The sequence below is a fragment of the Capsicum annuum genome, chromosome 5, assembly GCF_002878395.1.
Source record: "Capsicum annuum cultivar UCD-10X-F1 chromosome 5, UCD10Xv1.1, whole genome shotgun sequence".
Taxonomy (NCBI): domain Eukaryota; kingdom Viridiplantae; phylum Streptophyta; class Magnoliopsida; order Solanales; family Solanaceae; genus Capsicum; species Capsicum annuum.
Genome location: NC_061115.1, coordinates 99,124,058 through 99,140,403, shown reverse-complemented (window position 1 = coordinate 99,140,403; position 16,346 = coordinate 99,124,058). Strand labels below are relative to the sequence as shown.

The window sequence follows — 16,346 nt, the reverse complement described above, 5'->3', positions numbered from 1 at the left end:
TACTTTTATTATTATTATTATTATTATTACTACTATTTATTTAATATAATTCAATTTATAATATTTCTTCTTCTTCTAAAAGTCTTGTCTAGGCCTAAGTTTCTTTTTCTTTTTTTTTTTTTTAAAATTTACTGCACCTTTTTTATTAGGTTAAAAAGTTGTTTTAAATGACCCACATTTTTTTTATTTTTAAATTTACTGCATCATTTAAAAGTTTCAAACTTTCTAATATTTTTTAATTTAAATTTTTTTATCACAACATCATTAAATATTGTCTTAAAAATTGCCACGTGGCTAATTTAATAACTTGACACATGACATTTTGTCTAACCTAAATTTTACTTTTATATATATATAAATTATTTTTTAACACAACACAAAAGCAACAAAGCAACAACAGGTGAAAATTTCAGTGTAAGAAGGTAGGTTTAATTCAGCGTTATTTTGTCCCACTAGTTATGAATTGGCTAAATATTAGTAATTACTTTTGATGAAACTAGGGGTAAATCTTACGTAATTGGTAACTTAAAAAAGTGATTATTTGGCAGATAACATGGGCTGGTGGAAGATAGATAGAAGTAGGAGGCCCAAAATGTGGTTTTGGTCCAATTTGTATTCGTGTTTGGGGCTTTAGAAAATTAAAAAAAAGGAAAAAAAAAACCACGTTATTGCTGGAACAACCTGACCTCCTTCCACCGATCAACGGACTCTTTCTACGTTCCTGTAATGATTTTTCTCTACTTATTATATTTCATGTCTTTTTTTCATGGGAATATTTGTCTCTCTCACATACACAAATTCATATCTGAATATTCATTTTGTTTTTGAACGTGTACGATATTCTTCTTTTCCCCTTTTGTTTGAGCTATTCTTTTAATTTTGTTTTAACAAAATCGAACTTTTCAAAACCCTAATTGAACCCCGAGTTACTTTAATTTTTTTTTGATGGTAATTTTTATACATTTCAGATTTTTGGCATCCAAGGCTGTGCAGATCACGCGGTTGTTTGAGATTTTATTAGTGTGTTTATACAGTTAAAGTTGCCAGGTAATATATATATATATACAACAACAACAAACCCTGTATATTCCCACCTAGTGAGATATAAATATAGATTTATATACAAATCTTTTGCTGCTTTTTGTTAATTTTTCTAATTATGGGTTGTTTGTATTTATGGTTCTTTTTTTTGGCATTTTGTTCAAGTTAAGTGAAGGAGAGTGTGGGTGTCAAATCTGAGTCTTTGATCACCGAAAAATTGTTTATTTTCGATTTTTCATATCGGTAGCATTGTTTGAAATTTTGTCTGCCGTTTGATGAATGTTGTGGTCAAACTTTGAGAAAAGGAGAAAATATAAATCAGTGTTGATTGCTATAACTGCTGGCTATTACAAAAATAATAGCAAATGTTAGAAGTATCAGTGGACCTAGTTCAAGAACATAGCTCTGAACTCAAAATTTTATTTTATTACTATTTAATATTTGGATGTGATGAGTCTTACGGCTTGTTTAGTCCGCTGCTGAGTGCTGACAGTGTTCAGCTCTTTGTTGGCTGAATACTTTAGAAAGTGAATAAATAGTTTCATGAATAGAAGCTGTTGGAATGCATGACAATCCTTACAAGAAAAAAAATTTGTCGACTTGTTCATTTATTGAGTTTAGAATTAGTTGTCGCGATATTTATGTGTCTATATCTTCTTGCTTGTATCCTTATGTCATTCATTATTGTTCGTTGATTTTGGCCTTTTTTCTGAGCTTTTTAAGTAGCTATAAACGAGCATAACAGATTTAGTTATAACTCAATTTTTTTAGAGCTGCCAGTAGGTTACACAGCTTTTAGTTAGTCTTGGATTTGTGTGGAGTGGGTTTCATGTTTGCATGATGGTATCCTTGCAGAAGTGCTATGTTCATGCACATTTTTTAGGAGATTGAGTTGGTTTCATGCGTTATTCTTGAGGAGCAGTGCCATGCACAGCTGTGTTCGCTGGGTGGGTTACACAAAGAGTGTTCGCAAATTGATGCAATGTCAGCAGCTAGCAAATTTGATCTATCTTCTAGTAGTCCAGATAGGCCACTGCACGCCTCTGGGCAGCGTGGATCTTATGCACCTACTGCTTCATTGGATCGGTCAGGTAGCTTCCGTGAGAACATGGAGAATCCAATCTTATCTTCTCTTCCAAACATGACTAGAAGCACTTCAACAATAACACGTACAGATGCGGTTAACTTTTTCCAATGCTTGCGCTTTGATCCAAAAGCTATGGTTACGGACCACAAGCTTAATCGGATTATTGATTTCAAGCAGCTTACCAGTTTAGCTTTAGGGGTGCCAGTGGAGGATTCTTCTTTGGTGTCTTCCAAAGGCAAACTGTTCCCTTCTCCCTCTGCAGAGGAGGCCAGACGGCTGAAGACTGGTCTTCGTGAAAGCTGCTCTAAAGCGAGGTAGTTTATCTGGATACTGTGTTCTTCTTGTACATGCTTTTCCTAGTCAACTTTTAATGAGGTTTTTAAGAGATATTGTGCTCATTTAAATCCTTGACATATCAGGGAACGTGTAAAAATATTCACCGAATCTTTATCTGTGCTCAATAAATGCTTTCCAAGCATTCCATCAAGGAAGAGATCTCGCTCTGATGCTTTATCAAATGACCGACCCATGACATTTTTCCCAAGTGATCGATCAGTTTCAGGGACAGGCATGGGTAAGACGGGTACACAAAGTCATTGTTCTCCCAGTAGTTATGAGTTTGAGCAACAAAAGTTTGAAGAAAGGGTTAAAACTACTGTTCCAAGCAAACGTACTCGGACTTCCATGGCGGATATGAGGGTTTGTATTATTATGTTGTTATTTTCTTGTATCCTCTTATACCTTGATTTAAATTCACTTTTTGAGGTATTTTATCTACATCACCTATTAAAAAGAGGCGTTTGTCTACATCAAAAGCCTTGGATTGAGATTTCGCTTTGCAACCTTCTATGGATCTTATGTTCCAACTATGGTATTGCTGAGTAAGCTAGAGGACTAGCTCATTTAGGAAATCAACTTCCTTTACTTTTCTCTTTATCACTGGGTAGTAAGATCAGCTAAATGTGGGTTAACACCATAACTACCTAATGAAGCTTGATATCATTGAGCGTTAAGATTGAATCTTGTCCTTTCTTCTTTTTTTCTTTTTTGGCTAAAATGCTGATGAACACTAACAAATGAACTGATGTAGTTGGCTACTTGTCTCAGGAAAGAATTGTAGTTTTTATTGTTGAGCATTGATTAGAATCTTTCTTCCTTGCTAAAAATTTCTTTGTTTTCTTCATGGAAAAAGATGCCAATCTAGAGTTTATTGGGAAGTGTTTCAAATATTTCCTTTTTTATCCAAACATATATGCAACTGCGCAGATACTTGCTGTTGAAGTATCCTCTAAGCATATCTTTTTCCTGTAATATATGCGGTATATTGGGCTTTCTGATGCTAATCTTTGACTAGGCTACATGCTTCCTCACCTAAATCCATTCTTCCATTCGAGTTTATGCTTGGACATAGCTTAACATTTTTAAAACTGACTTCTTGTTGTTTTCAGCCTGATGTAAGGGCAAACACACCCACAAGGCCCGTGGGGAACATAGATAGAGATAGGGAGTTACTGAGGTTTACAAATGGTAGCTCAATTCAGGGAGAAGATCATACTCCATCCGTTGCTGTAGAGGGTTGGGAGAAGTCGAGGATGAAAAAGAAGCGTTCTGGAATTAAACCAGATGCTACTAGTTCCATGACGGCCAAACATATTGATGGCCACAGGGAATCAAAGCAAGGAGTGCAGCCACGACTTCCTAATGATAGTCGATCAAGATTTACGGATACCCATGGCTTCAGGTAGTTCCTCAACTGTCAATGTTGAATTTAAAATCAGAGCAAAGCGTGTGTTCAATTTTTTCCTGTCATTTCTTTTATTTCCCCCCCTAGGGTTATGTAGACTTCCTTGAGCTACTCGTGGTTATATTTATAGGCTGCCTTTCTACGCTGTATTTGATATTAGTTAGGAAGTGCTTTTTATCTCAGAACTACCTCTCAATAACTAAATTATACTAAGTGCATAGGTCCAGAAAAGTAGTGGTACCCTGACACTTCTGCTAAAGTAAAAATTTGAAGTCCTTTAATGATAAGTAAAATTGAAACTTTTTGCCTTTCGTATCTTTTGCTTTTGGGGTAATGGTAGGCGTGGATTTGAAATATGTTTTGGTTATTCAGTTACTTTATGGAGTCATTTTTGTTCCTCTTGCATAATTAGACACGTAAAAGTCTTGAGGTGTGCTTGTGGGGCCATATGAAGTAGAGAGAAGTGAGAATGAAAAATGTTTAAGTGTTAACTTTGTTTATTTTATGACGCTAAATAGAAGGATAGTAGGTAGCCAAGTGATGTCCTACTTTTATGCAGGAGAGATAGGAGACTATCTTCTCTTCTCTTCTCCTCCTTATTTAGTAGCATTATTTAGTGTTCGCGGGGTATCTTACTCTTTATTTTTTACTATTACCTGATGCTTCATTTGCTTTGTTTATTTTGCTATTTTGATGTCCTTATTTTCCTTCCAAACTAGCTATGATTCCCCTTCTTTTGAGCTGAAAGTTGGGTGTAACAATGTCTATTATGGATTCATGCATGTGTAGTCATGATGTCTTAAAATGTTACCTAAACAAGTTCAAATCTTAGCTTATCATATTCAAGTATAATTGTTGACATTTTAGGCAATTATTAAAACTTTGTGTTATAAAAAAAATGGCACGTCACTTGGTTAATCCATGCATGAAACTGCCAACTTTATATTGGAGGCATAACTTTATGGATCTTCAAAGTTTCTTTAACAAGTTATGACAAGTAACTTTTCCATTTCAGACATGATTGTGTCACGTCTTGCGTCATTTTTTATTTGATGTTGATGTCAAGTTGAAGAAATGGAAGATTTTAGGATTTGTTTGGCCATGAGATTTTTTCCACTTGTTTGCCAAAATTTATTTCCACTTTATTTGAAAATCAATTTTTGGCCATGAAAATTCCAAATACAACATTACTGCTTGAAGTTGTATTTGAATTTGGAACACACGTAAAACTTGTTTTCACTCTCTCTTTTTTCACTTCCACTGTATTTTTCTTTATCAAATTTACCCTAACTTTTATTTTTATAAAAATAATCCCATCTAAATTATAGTTTAGGTTTTTTAAGGTAAAGTACATTTAAACAGCAAAGTATTATTTGCAAAAATTATAACAAAAAACAACTCCAACTTTAAAAATTCCAAATATAGGGAAAAATATTTGTTATAATATATTGTAGCTCATATATGAGATTGAATCTGACATTATGTGTATTTATTTTGAGATATTACTCTTTAGAGAAAATTTGTTTGTATGTTTGAGGCAACCAAGTTGGGTGATTTTTGCTAGTTCTTAGAATTGGGGGATATAAACCATGTTTCGAAGAAATACATTCAAATTCTAAATAGTTTTTGCAAAAAGTATGGCCAAACACAACACTAACTCCAACACCAAATTTCAAATTCGAGATAAAGTGATTTTTCTTTTAATAAATTCATGGCCAAACACCAACATAGGCTTCAGTTGAAGATGTAGAGATGGTGAGTTTTGAACGTTGCACTTGCTGTTTAGTTGCCAACAAGTATTGAGCAACAAGGTCAAGAAAAATTTACTTAGATAGTCAATTTGGTTATCTTACTTTGAGTTATTCAATTCAGGCCAACAAGGTTGTGGTGAGTTTTGTAGAAGAAAGTATCTTTTTTGTTGGAGATGTAATAGGAAAAGTAATAGCAATGTTCATATCGAAAAAAAGAGTAGTTATAGTTTGATGTGAGCAATTATGTTACTTCAAGAATACACAGTAATCAGTGTTACTCTTTTAAATTTGAGGTTCAGGATTATTCTTGTGAATGCATAATAATTGGTAAAAATGTAATTTTTGGTCATATTTAGAAAGTACTTTTTATACTGAGCTGATCTTCATTGTGTTCAAGTAGACCTGGGGTTACTCCTGGAGGTGTCGGAAAAGCTGATGGTGCAACACAGCAAGTTACCTTAGGCATACGTTCTTCCCTGTCTAAGGTTGGCCAAGATAACTATCCTCATCTCCCAGATAAAAGAGATCGTTCTCTTGGTTCAGATAAAGAACGGGTGAATCTCAGAACAGTCAACAAGTAAGGAGATCCTTTTCTGCATTTCCTTTTCCATTCATTTTGGTTGAATTTGTAGACTGGTCTTTGCAATTCCTTTTGTGAGCTTATGCTTTAAAACTGTTATGAGAGATCTCTTTCTTTAGGCATTCTTTTCCTCCAACTCTTACGTTCCTCATATGTTTTATCTATTCTATTCATCCAGTACAATGAAGCCAGCTGCTTGTGAAGAATTTACATCACCTAGCCCTACATCGAACACAAAATTTAATTCTGCTATTAGGGCTCCACGATCAGGTTCGGGTGTTGCACCAAAGTTGTCTCCTCCGGTTCAGCGGGCAGTTGCTGCAAATGATTGGGAAATCTCTCATTGCACAAACAAACTTCCATCTGCTGTCGGGGCAGGTAATCGAAAGCGTAACCCTTCTACAAGGTCCTCATCACCACCCGTTGCTCAATGGGCCAGCCAAAGGCCTCAAAAGATTTCTCGACCAGCAAGAAGGAATAATTTTCCAGTTGTTCCCAATAATGATGAGATCTCCACCTTGGATAGCGCAAGTGATGTTATGCGTAATGAGAGGCGTTTTTCTAGCTCTTCTCCTCAACAAAAGGTAAAAACCGATCTCTTCTCTCCAGCTGTATCTGAAACTGAGGAATTAGGAGCTGCTGAAATCAAGTCTAAAGACAAGAGCAAGAAGTCTGATGAAGTGGATGAGAAAGCTGGGATTGTACAAAAGATGTCAACATTGCTGCTGCCGCCAAGGAAAAATAAGGTGGTTAGTGGAGAAGACTTTGGAGATGGCATTCGCAGGCAAGGGCGGAGTGGGAGGGGTATTATGTCTGTTAGGTCCCTAATGCCGTTGATGGCCGAAAAGCTTGACAATGTTGGAACTGTAAAACAACTTAGAACCTCTAGACATTCTCTGGATAAGACAGAAAGGTTATAACATTCACCCATTTTTAATGTGATGGCTGGTATGCCTTTTCTGTTACATTTTTGTGCAATAGAGTAAATGTTTTGATTTTATGCAATTACTTGTGCAGCAAAGGAGGCAGACCACCTACGAGAAAGCTCTCTGATCGTAGGGCGTATAAACGACAGAAGCATGCAACAATGGATGCTGCAGCTGATTTTCTAGGTAATGTAACAGCAGTGAGGGCTTGATTATTATAGTTGCTGGATGGCTATCTGCGTTGTTATTGATTTTTATTGTTATATATCTCTTAGTTGTTTCAGATGATGGCCGTGAAGAGCTACTGGCTGCTGCAAGTGCTGTTGCTAACACTGGTACGCTATCAGCCACCATGCTTTTCTAGCTTTCTGTGAAAGAAACTATCTTTTTGGCACTAATTGAACCACTGCTATTTACTTATTTATTGATCGTTTCATTAAAAAAGAAATTTTATTAGTGATCCTGTTTCTATTGCAGCTCAAGCCCTTTCGAGCTCATTCTGGAAGCAAATGGAGCCACTTTTTCGTTTTATATCTGAAATAGACACGACATTTCTGAGGCAGCAGGTGAAAAGTCTTCTTTGTTAGACTTGTCTATTAATCTACTTATGAGCAGGTCATCTTCTTTTTGAAACTCGTGTTTGATATACTTATGGATGTAGGAGGAACTTTTTTGGGTGTTGTAATTGTGAGATAATTAAGGATGCATTTTGGGGGGTGGGGATGGGGGGATGCTGCTGCAATGCAAACTGGAAATTGTCGGTATAACTATATGCATGCATAAGTTTCGGTGGAGGAAACAAAAAAATCGGGAAGTCTTTTATGTAGTTCTCACATATACATGTTAGTTGCTTATATCTATGCTTTTCTTCTCACCCCACTCCAGTTTACTTTTCTCTATGGAGTCCAGTGGTTGCTGGCTTTGTTGCTATATATTGCGACTATTAATTTTCCCCTACTGTTTCTATTCGTATGATACAGCTATAGTATAGTCTTTTTTTGAAGAACCCGAGAAAGAAGGATTAGTATACGTCCATCTTCTCAGTTGGAGTTCAAAATAAAACTGGAGGAGCAATGAAGTTCAGGTCTTCCAGCAATTTTTTGTCATCAGGTGTATAAGAAGTTGAATAAGAAAAGATGGGTCAGGTTGAAGGTTAAGTCTTATTTTAGTTTTACATCTTACTCATGGATTTTCTAACGTGTGTTTCCCCCATCTCCAGGGGAAAATTAAAAAAAGAAAAAGAAAAGAAAGGTGAGAGTCCAGTGCTTCCTAATGCTCTTTTGTTTCTTTATTGTTCCTTTCTATTTCTGCTAAGAAAGAGTGAAATTCTGACCCCTTTGAAAGCTAGCTCCTGCTTTGAATGTTCATCCCCACAACTCACATATTGGAAAAGGCAAACTCAAAATGGGAATTCAGTCAACAGTCAAAAGGAAAAAATGGTTGTATTACCCAAAAATCATCCAATGTTTGTCTTTCTAAGGGTTGGTGTTCCTTCTCGTCATTCGTATTCATTTTTAAGTTGGAAAATTGGGAAGGGGGTTTTTGGGGGGTGTGGGGGTGGGGCGGGGCGTGGATGGGGGTTGGTGTAATCCATTCAGTCAGTCTCCCAGTAAACCATTGTTTCTTTTATTCTAGCCATTCATTGCTGCCCCTTGTCCATTTGTTGCTCTGTTTTCTTCATTTTTATTCTTGCATGAATGAAGTTGTCTAAGCTGCAGGAAAATCCTTAGGCAAGCCTAATTTAATTGATATGAGTGGTCGATGATCGAGGTAATCTCTCTTTCTTCCATTTTTAGGCCTCTCTAATTGAATAAGCAATTAAGCATAAGATGGGAAGCTATTATTTTGACGAGCATACATATATTTTTGATACTAGATATGGAAGGGCCCGTTTATGGGCCCAATATTGTAACTTTAATATTTTAGATGTTCTAAAATTGATATCAAGTATAATTGAGAAAATGTGATTTGATCATAAATTTGAAGTCGAAACTTTAAAATTTGAGTTTTTAAAACTATGACTTTTTGAGTTTGAAGTTATGTTTGGATATGTAATATACTTGCCAAATAATTAAAATTTGATCTTAAGTTCCTAAAAAATTAGCTTAAGTCTTAAAAGTCAAAAGAAAAAAAGAAATGATCTAAGCTAATTTTTTAGGAACTTAAGATCAAATTTTCAAAATCTAATCAAATTTCATAGCTAAACAGATACTTAAAAATAAATTTTCAAAAATTACTTCCAAAATCTATGTCCAAACTTTTAACTTAATTGTTGATATTTCCGATAGTATGATAGGAAATTAATATGGGATCGCGCTTTATAATAACTTATCTTTTTTATTTTTTATAAAATTAAACTTTAAGAATAGTGATGGATATGGTGTATATCAGTCTTGCAAACACTATTTTTCATCAACTATTTAACTTGATGTATTAGATGAATATGAATAGTACTAAATAGAGTGTATTTTAAAAAGAAATATTAAAGGGCAGCCCGGTGCACTAAAGCTAACGCTATGCGTGGTGTCCAGGGAAGGGCCCCACCACAAGGGTGTATCGTACGCAGCCTTACCTTGCTTAAATATTAACATGTATTATTAATATATAATGATTTACTATGTATAACATGTATTAGTTATACCTAAACTGAAAACATTAGCAAACGAAGAATCAAATAACACCAAAGCCTAATACATATGTATTATTTTCTTTATATCTCCTACCAAATGACTCCATATGCATTTTCATACTCATTTTAGTGGGGAAATCTTAGTAGATCAGTTGTTTGGTTGGTTCGTTATGCAAAAAACATGAAAAAGATATTTTTATTTCAACATTATGTCAAAAGAAAAAAAAAAACTAAATAGTGATTAATTTTAATAATATTCTTTCCATAGTGCGTCTAAAAAATCTATGTATAAAAAGGAAGATTACAATGTAACTATTATTTATATTAACAAATTTTATAGAATTAGATGAAGCAAAAAAAGCATATCAATTTATCTATAAGCTATTCTTGAATGCACACAATTTCGTTTCTACAAGAGTTTAACCAGTGAGATAATTATGATAAATTGTCTATCTATACTTGGTGCAAGTTAAAAAGGTTACCTTATTCTTTATTTCTACTATATAAAAGTGTGTACACAACAAAATCAAGAAATCAACATAGTACAATAAACAAATAGAGCTTCGAAAGGGGTTTGCATAAATGAAATAATGTACTACATCAAATAAAAAGAGCCCAAGACATCCATAAATTGGCATGATAGCTGTTATAGTAACTTATTGAGGTAATTAGAATTATGCTTTAGATAACTCATTTAGAATGACATTAATATGTAATATAATAATAACTATTTGGATGTTATTCGACATAATAGCTGAAAAGTACTTATGAAAATCAATTACAAATAATCTTAAATCTTAATATGTGTGTTTATGTCTTGTATATATTATCCATGTAAAGAAATGTTACACTATTGAATTTTATTAATTTATTATAAGGTATAATGTATTGTGTAAATTTATTATCATGTGGCCAACAAATCATTTTTTTTTACGGAAATCTTTATTTTACATAGAAGAGATCGTCATTTTTTACTAAAAAAAGTCTAAAAAAACTATTCTCTTAATTTCAAATTCAAATTATAAACGGAAAAGATCTTATTTCCTTGATTCGATCCATCCGTGAACCCTGCATGTAGTAAAAACTTTAGTGCATCTAACTATCATTTTTTATAATCTATTTATTTTGAAATTACAAATCATATTTTTGTGAATACTTTCTGTAGACAACGAATTATATTAAGTTTAAAATAAATATCTAAGTAAATGAAAATTTTCAATTTGAATTTGAATATTGTCCTTTTTATTATTGTATTGCAATAATTATTTTGTAGAGTAAATCAAATATATAAATAAAAGTTATTCTACTTTCACGTTTTCTCTGGACATTGAAATAAATAGAGAGTAAACATTTCATTTCAAAGGGAATAAACAAAACCAAACATTTCACCCTTTTTAAAAGGGAATAGCAATAAAGAAATTTTCTAAAGTAAGTACTGTTCTCAAGAAAAAAAAAGGAATGACAAAGCATTTAAGGAAAGTTGCAAGCTTGCAGCTGGAAAATGTGGGTCTACGTGATGACTTGGATTGATATTTAGTGAAAGAAGTTTGCTTTTTTGTGATTCAAAATTTATGGGCAAACTTTGAAGCTTAAAGCATACATAAGCATGCAAGAAATTGGTCGTTTCATAGCTCACTCTTCTATATAATAAATATATAATATATATATATATATATATACTAATAATAAAAAAATAAAAATAAATAAATAAAAATATATAATATAATAATAATTGTTTTATATATATGATTCAAAAAAGTATTTAATATTTACAACAACATGAGAGTGCGGAAGAGGAGTCATGTCAACTCTAATTACATTACAAGTTGTGTAACAAACTGGAGAGTCTATCATGACACTCTACATATTTACATCTGCCTGATGCACTGAATTTGATTTGCTTAGCTGTTGGGGGGAAAAGATAAAACAAGTGCTGGAATATCATCCTTGCAAGCGTATAGGTGACTGGTTGGAGAGAGATGAATGAGAATGCTTTGAAGACAAAATTAGCTCTCTACTAACATCCAGCTTAAGTGCATCTTTTCATTTTTGGTGTAAGAGGGAAACTATAAATGACAGTTGAATTATTGATTGAGCTCATAGAGTCCTTACAAGAGTAGGAAGGAGATGACATTTACCTTTCTCCATGTAATACTTGTACAGTTCCGCACTGAGCCTTTGAGCTACAATTATAAAATATTTACCTTTCTTCCAAACAAATGTTGCACCAGAAAGTGAGCAAAACAACAAATCTATCTTTGAGACTAATTTCTTTTTCCTTGTTTGCCTAAATTCTAATGTTCCTTTCCCTCCAGATCAATGGTATTAAAAACCATCACTTTGTTGCTTAAAGCAATGAAGCAATGCAAAGCGCGGAATTAGTGCTTCTTGGATGAAGCCATGTGCTTCATATAAGTATGCACTTTAAATAATGATACACAGATGATCCCAGCGAGAAGTGGTCGGTTCGTTGCATCTCACTTCAATGAAGCGTGCACTTCACATCTCGCTTTCCGGTTTAAGTCTGAGGACCTTATTCCATTTTTTTATTTTTTTTATTTTTAAAACCATGGCTTCACTTGATTCGCTAAACAGCAGCAAGAATGCAACTTCATTCACTTGTTGATCTTGTGCTTAGACGTGTCCTGTACCAGCACTGGAGCAGTTCCAAGGTTGACCAAAGAGAGGGAAGTTTTAATTTCAATTTGCTAAAAATCACGATCCTGATCTGGCATGTGGTTCTATAATGCAAGTAAAGGTGGTTTGAGTTTGACAGCTTCAGATTGTTCCTCACATAGAACAAATCTATTTCAAAAAGAAAAATGCCTCTTTTGTGGGTTGTTCTGTGTCAGTCTGTTATCACTAACCAAGTGAATCAATCCGCCTTGTTAGAGACACTCTTCTTCCCGATTTTCTCCAAATCCAGTTGGTGGTGGAAGAGTTGGGTTTTTCAAGTGTTGAAGACATAATTAATTTAGTAAATATGTGTGTTAAGCTTTCAGATGAGATGGTTGCACACTTCAACATGGTATTAGAGCTAGATCAACAACAACAACAACAAACCCAGTAGATTCCCACATCGTGGGGTCTGGGGAGGGTAGAGTGTACGCGGACCATACCACTACCTCTAACGAAGTAGAGAGGCTATTTCCGATAGACGCCCGGCTCAAGAGTATTAGAGCTAGATCAACACCTTTTATTGTTAGTTCCAGTGTTGGGATGCGGAGGGGTGGTAAGTGCCACACTGGTTGGGGAATGATTGTGCTCCCTTTATATGGTCTAGGGCGGTCATCACTTCATCAACTATCTTTTGGGGTTGAGTTAAAACTTAAGGTCCATTTGTTTACATGGTATTAGAGCATGTAGAGGTCCTTGTTTTAAGTTCATAGCTTAGCATAAACTTCAGATGAGGTGGTCACACACTTCAACACTAAGATGGATCTGGAATGTTCCATTAGATTGTCCCTTCCAAAGAGATAGTCCAGTCTAGACCTGAGATGGAGGAGTTGCTCAGAAGCTGTAAGAGAGAACATACCCCCTTTAGATGCCAAACATTGCAGTTCTTCCTGAATGTGATGCCCCAATCTTGTTAGGTCTGTTTGAGATCACTGCAGTAAGAATATTGTAGTGTTTAGGAAATTGTTCCTTGAGGGGAGAGTAAGCTTATTCCTCTCCCATTACCTCTAGAAACTTGTAAGTTTGTGTATATATATGTTTCTTCAATGCGAAATTACATTTTTCCTTTTTTTTGGGGGTGATGAACATGTGCACAAGCTTGGGGTTTATTTCTTGTACCATGTGAATAGGTTCCTCTATATTGTCTTGCGGTTGTTTTACATTAATTATCAGTGTATACTTGCAATTGACATGTATAAAGTTGCATAGCCCCACAGTATGCAAAACTAATTTTGAAGGCTGCAGTTGGTCCTAAACATTGACTGGCCCCACACAGATTTTTTCTGAGTCATAAGAAAAACAGCTACATAGTATAGGTCTCAGGAATTTTACTTCAAAAAAGTGTGTTAAATTTGTTAACAGTTCAATACTGTAAATAATGCCATGGTTGCTAATATAAAACTGACTAGCCTTCGGTTGTCAAATAAAAAAAAACTAACTAGCCTTCCCTATACATATAACTTTCTGATACTAATCTCTTTTGTTCTTTTCTTAACAGGTAGATCATGAGACTGATCTAGCAGCACCAGCTGCTGTTCCTTTTGATGCTGATACTTCCAGTTTAATTAGTGGCATTGGGTTGAATGAAGTTGGGGGACAGACAAATGAAACACAGAGTTTTGATCTCATCTCAGAACATTTAGTCTCTGGAAAAAGTAAACCCAAGGGTATTTCCTTGTATCAAAGGATGATGGCTGCTTTAGTACCTGAAGAACTTTATTGCAATAGAAAGGAAGACCTTAACTCCAATGTTGATAAATCTGGATTTGAAATGGAGATGGAGTCAGAATCCGAAGCTTCCTGTGCACAGATGTTATATAGAAGTGATGCGTCCCAATACTGTGCTTCTAATGGATTCAGGATAAATTCCAATGGGTGTTCCGATGATAATTTGGATTACGTTAAGGCTGATAATGTTACATCCGCCTTAGAAGTGGGGAATTTTTCAAGCTATGATCAGTCACAAAATGGTTTACTTCCAGAACAGCGAATTGTGCCTGGCTTTGTTTGTTCCGATTATCAGTATGATGAGATGTCAATTGATGAACGACTTCTCCTGGAGATCCACTATGTCGGAATATATCCGGACCTGGAGGTAGGTTGGTGGAATTTCAGTATGTTGGATAGTGGTGTGTACTTTGTGCTATTTCTTCTGAGGGCTTACTGTTTCTTTTTTTCGTTTTTTTTTGCTTATTGCTTATTTTCCATGTAGTCTGATTTAGCTGAGATTGGAAATGAAGAGATCAATGCAGAAATCTGTAAATTACAAGAGAAACACCAGGAAATGGTTAGTACTTTCCAACATTCTGTATCTTAGGAGAATCTCTCTTTTTTTTCTTGGATACTAAAGAAGAATCTCTTTTCCTTTGCCTTTGCCCGCCCCTATCTGACTGTCATGTCTTCTAGCTCCCCTTGATTTGTTGGTTAACTGGTGATGGACTGACTATGAGTCTCCTTTTCAGCTTCATGCATCTTGTCATCCTTAATGAAAAGGGATTGGATGCTTCCTCCTTTTAGAGGTTGGATGTTATTAAAACTTATAAGCGTGAACCTTGGTTGTCTCTTATCTATATTTGTCATGACGCGATTGCCGATTAGGCGTTTACAGTTAAGATTATTTGTGATTATCAGCATCTGTGTTCTATCTTTATGTTGGTGCTTTATCCTATTTGTTGCAATCAGGTTTATGATATAGCCCCATTTGTTTCTACTTAATGGAGTCCTTAATTTGAATCAATCTTACACCACTAAGTGCATTTGTTTTTATTTTTTTTTCATTTCTTCTGTTACCACCACTTATTTGCTCTTAATAGGTCTCTCATCCAAATCTTGACAGAGTAAGATGCTTCATTTAAAAGTTCATGTGAAGGTGTCTTTTTATCACCATGCTATCCACTATTATCATACGACTGTCAGCACCAGCTTCTACCACACAACCACCATCGTACAATCACCATCGCCAGGCACCCCCACACCCACCAGCGTCAACCACCGCCACAGTTAGCCTACACAGTGAACCGCCTCCATTGAACAAACACCTCCACAACCACCATCACCACCATCACCAACTAATTTCACCGCCACCCACCCACCATCTCCATTGCACGACCATCACCGCCAATACTTCCACCGCACCACCAACCACATCGCTTGTCAGTCGCCATCACACAACCACCACTTCCAGCCAAGAATATATAACACCATCAGCTGCCACGGTCGCTAGCTGTTAGGATGTGTTTCATTCGAACAAAGTTCTTACAACACCATCTACATTAAAATTTCTCTAATATCTAGTGGATATAATACTGTAGGCCAGCACAGAGAGGATCCCCTGAATAGTGTTTTGAAAAGCGAGAGGTGCAAAAAGCAACGAGGGCTCTCTTCACAGAAGTGAGAAGCGTGAAGCGAAGCGCACGCTTTTTTCCATTAAAGCGCTATTTAGTACAAAATTTAAAAAGATTAAACATGCATAAATAAATAACCAAGAGCTCAATAAATAACATAATCTTTCAATACTCAAATTAAAAAGAGAATAGATAGTCATAATAAGCATTCAAAGCAAACTACTAAAATACTAAAAATCAGTCTTGCGTCTTAATCAACCAACACAAATAGAGAAACCAACCATCAGAGAAAAGTTTAGAGCTTCTATTCTACATCTTATTCCTCAACAAGGATATACTGATAAACAAAATTCAGATTACATTCAGCAAAAAGTTTAGAACTTCTATTCTAAAAATATATACTGATAAAAAGAATTCAGATTACATACAGCAAAAAAAAAGTAAAAAGAAGAAAAACAAAGCTGAAAGTCAGATTACATACAACTGAAAAAAAAAGTAAAAAGAAAAAAACAAAATTGGAAGTCAGATTACATACAGCCAAAAGAAAAAAGTAAAACAGAACTGGAAA

At 34.9% G+C, this 16,346-nt stretch overlaps 1 protein-coding gene across 4 annotated transcripts in view; it reads left to right on the top strand.

The window, feature by feature from the left end:
• The first annotated feature begins 581 nt into the window (after positions 1–581).
• The window catches only part of LOC107870724, a 31,238-nt gene continuing 15,473 nt past the window's right edge, over positions 582–16,346 (top strand). Inside the window, exons 1-12 of one of the 4 annotated variants that reach the window (XM_047413104.1) lie at positions 582–723; positions 969–1,047; positions 1,897–2,442; positions 2,548–2,827; positions 3,577–3,869; positions 6,024–6,200; positions 6,382–7,116; positions 7,221–7,315; positions 7,405–7,464; positions 7,607–7,695; positions 13,933–14,529; positions 14,647–14,721. In XM_047413104.1, coding sequence (XP_047269060.1) covers positions 2,024–2,442; positions 2,548–2,827; positions 3,577–3,869; positions 6,024–6,200; positions 6,382–7,116; positions 7,221–7,315; positions 7,405–7,464; positions 7,607–7,695; positions 13,933–14,529; positions 14,647–14,721 — 2,820 coding nt within the window. In that variant the 5' untranslated portion in view covers positions 582–723; positions 969–1,047; positions 1,897–2,023. Of the gene's footprint in view, positions 833–968; positions 1,048–1,896; positions 2,443–2,547; positions 2,828–3,576; positions 3,870–6,023; positions 6,201–6,381; positions 7,117–7,220; positions 7,316–7,404; positions 7,465–7,606; positions 7,696–13,932; positions 14,530–14,646; positions 14,722–16,346 lie in introns of all 4 variants that reach the window. The other 3 variants (XM_016717330.2, XM_047413103.1, XM_016717331.2) reach the window with 3 other exon arrangements.